Raw genomic sequence first — 2,897 nt, 5'->3', positions numbered from 1 at the left:
CATCTTCGATTATCGATAAACCGATTCGAATGTACGCACCTATAGTACCACGCTATATCATTAACGATTCCCCACCTATAAGTGGATAGGTGTAATAAAATTGCGACATTATTGTTGATAAGCTTGAGGACATGTTGGATTGCAACAGATATAATAATAAAATATGACATACTGATGCTTGCTTTTGGCCGGTTACAACATTATCATTTCTAATCTTGTTTTGCCTAGGATTTCAGAGGGCAACAAAAAAGCTAAAATAAACCTTGAATATTCAAAGAACATCACTGCATTCTCTTTAAAATCAGAACATTACAGAAATCCGATTAATATTAAATATTAAAAAAAAAATATCAAAACCGTTACTGAAAGTAACATGCATGATTGAGGAAACAAAAAATCCGGTTCGAGCGGCTTGTTGAGCGGTTCAATTAAGCACCGGGAGCTGCATCTTTCACTTTACTATGAAGATACCCACCGTATTCTCTAGCGTAATCCTTCACATGGCTAGCTGTATCAGCAATCCGGCTTCTCGCATAATCAACCCGGTCCGAACCGGGCGGGTGGAATCCCCTAAAATACCTATACAGCCAAGAGAGAGACGCCAAACTTGCGACCCCAAATCCACAGACAGATAAGAATCCAGCAATGGCTATGAATAGAACAGTACCAACAGGGACCCAGATTGGGCTGGAGATAAGGACCAAAGGTGTGAAGAAAATAAGACCCAGAATAATAGCCGTAAGAGTTAAGCCAGTGAGAAGGAGCAAGATTGCCCCAGAGATAATAAGGGTCAAGAATCCGACAAGTTGGGTCGAATTTGGGACATGTTCTTGTAATTTTCGGAGAAACGAGGGAGTTGTCACGTTGCTGTTGAAACCTGCGGATCTGGTTTGTGGACGACCGTAGCTGGGTTGTTGTTCAGCCATTGTTAAGAGGAGAAGAAATCGACCGTACTGTGTGTCTGAATGAAGGAAGAATGGGAGAGTTTCTTTAAGAGGAAATAGAAGAAGTTAATGGAGAAAAGGATGGGGTGATGTGACACGTGTGAGGAAGTTGAAGGATTGCACTTTTGGAGGTAACATGCAAGAGAACACGTGTGGAGGAGGGAACAGTCCTAGATATGCTTTGGGAAATTGGAGAGATTTGGACCTTTTCTCTTGTAGATTCATATTTCCAACGTTTAACGGCTGATGTACTCAAGTTTTAACCAGATGTATTCCTAAGAATTTGATTAGGGACATGTTTAAAAAAGATATTTAAAATTTGACTTTAAATATATTAAAAGTTTTATATTATAAATTATGTCACTATGGTTAAAATATATATATATATATAAATTACTGTTAACCTTTTTAATAGTAAAAGTATCTGATCGCTTTTGAAATTTGAAATATATTTAAGAAAGTATTACATATACTGAAACAAAATATATGTTTAGACTGAATGGCCAAACAATGCTAGGAGTAATCGAGTAACATGTTTTTTTTGAATGGCCAAACAAAACTAGGGAAGATAGAATAATTTCAACAAGCCAAAGGTGAATTCCAATGTCTATAAAAGAATCATTAGCAGAAAGATACGTATCAGTATAATGATAAAAGTAATTTTGCAAGTTTTGACATATAAGGGTATGACTTAATGGTCAATTAAGTAAGTTCAGAATAGTAGATATCATATTCAAATTTCAGTAGGCCGATGATCTTAGGTTTTTTTTCTAATTGTTTAAATTTTTATGGATAGAGTTACCCGATACCTTTATTAATTGGAGGTGACAAGTAGTTGTTAAAATTAATTGAGATGCGGACAAGTTAGTCGGACACCAAAAGTTTAAAAATAAAAGAAAAAGAAAAGATAATGATTGCAAGTTTTATGAAGGAACGATGATCTCACTCAGATAACTGCTAATGAGCATGTCCTTTACCATGCTTCTGGGTACCTCTGAATCAGTGACATTTGCATTCTTTTGGCATGGCTGAGTAGAGCCCTTCTTTTAGGCATTCTGTAGCTCTTAGACAACGTGATCATCGTTGTCTGGAAACAGAGAAGGTGAAAGGAAGAAGGGAAAATGAAGTTAAAAGAGCATACAACAAGCTTATTCCCCCTTAATGCTTTTAATTTGATAACTAAAAAACATTCTTAAAAGACACTGCAAAAAAAAGACAGAAATAATCAGCGCTAAGGATCAATATTGTATCGGTAAAAGTGGCAATTTGTGGAGGCATACATACACATTACAGTACAAAGTCTATCGTGGGAGTGTTCAGGCTGGAGTTCTTGAGATCATTGTGTGATGGTTTGGCGACTTTCTTTTTTAACTGGTTTCCCATGTAGCATGTTTACATCTTTGTATCAGATTTCTGCATCTTGAGAGACGCACCATCGCTGGTTAAAGGATAAAATATACATAAAGAAAAGTTCATGCTCCAGTTTGCACATTGAAACTAAAGTAGCTGCTAATTCAGACTATCAGTTAATAAAATTTGATAACCTCTACACTGTTACCAGGACTTAAAGAGAAAAAAAATAATTATGTTGAAACACAGGCACTACAATTCCTAAGAACATAAATTCATTGTCTTGGGTTAGGCTTCTCTCTATTCAAACCTGTACACTAACAAATGATAGATCTACATATTACAGAGAACACAAGTTTGGCCTCTGGTTGAAAGTTTCTCAACCATTCTATGGCCTCAATTTGGTCCTTCAGTTTCATCAATTAAAAAACTATCATGATTTCTGTTTCTTGTCGGAAGCTGTTGTAGTATTTTCAGCTGCTGTAGCGGTTGCCATTTCCATTAACCTCTCATAATCAATTTCAGTTGATTTATACTTCAACTTAAATCCGCCTTGCAACCATGACTTTACACAATGCGAAGCTTGGGTGCTCTCATAGGGCG

At 36.3% G+C, this 2,897-nt stretch overlaps 1 protein-coding gene across 1 annotated transcript; it reads right to left on the bottom strand.

Moving 5' to 3' along the window:
• Positions 1–270: 270 nt before the first annotated feature.
• LOC107780677 (oleosin G) lies at positions 271–1,019 on the bottom strand. Its single transcript, XM_016601242.2, has one exon. The coding sequence runs from the start codon at positions 924–926 to the stop codon at positions 429–431; it is 498 nt and encodes a 165-aa protein (XP_016456728.2). The 5' UTR covers positions 927–1,019; the 3' UTR covers positions 271–428.
• Positions 1,020–2,897: the final 1,878 nt, after the last annotated feature.

The sequence above is a fragment of the Nicotiana tabacum genome, chromosome 6, assembly GCF_000715075.1.
Source record: "Nicotiana tabacum cultivar K326 chromosome 6, ASM71507v2, whole genome shotgun sequence".
In the NCBI taxonomy this organism is placed as follows: Eukaryota; Viridiplantae; Streptophyta; class Magnoliopsida; order Solanales; family Solanaceae; genus Nicotiana; species Nicotiana tabacum.
This window is presented reverse-complemented; position numbering and strand designations above follow the sequence as displayed.

Coding starts and splice junctions, on each gene's coding strand:
- LOC107780677 (XM_016601242.2), bottom strand. CDS start 926: ATGGCTGAACAACAACCCAGCTACGGTCGTCCACAAACCAGATCCGCA.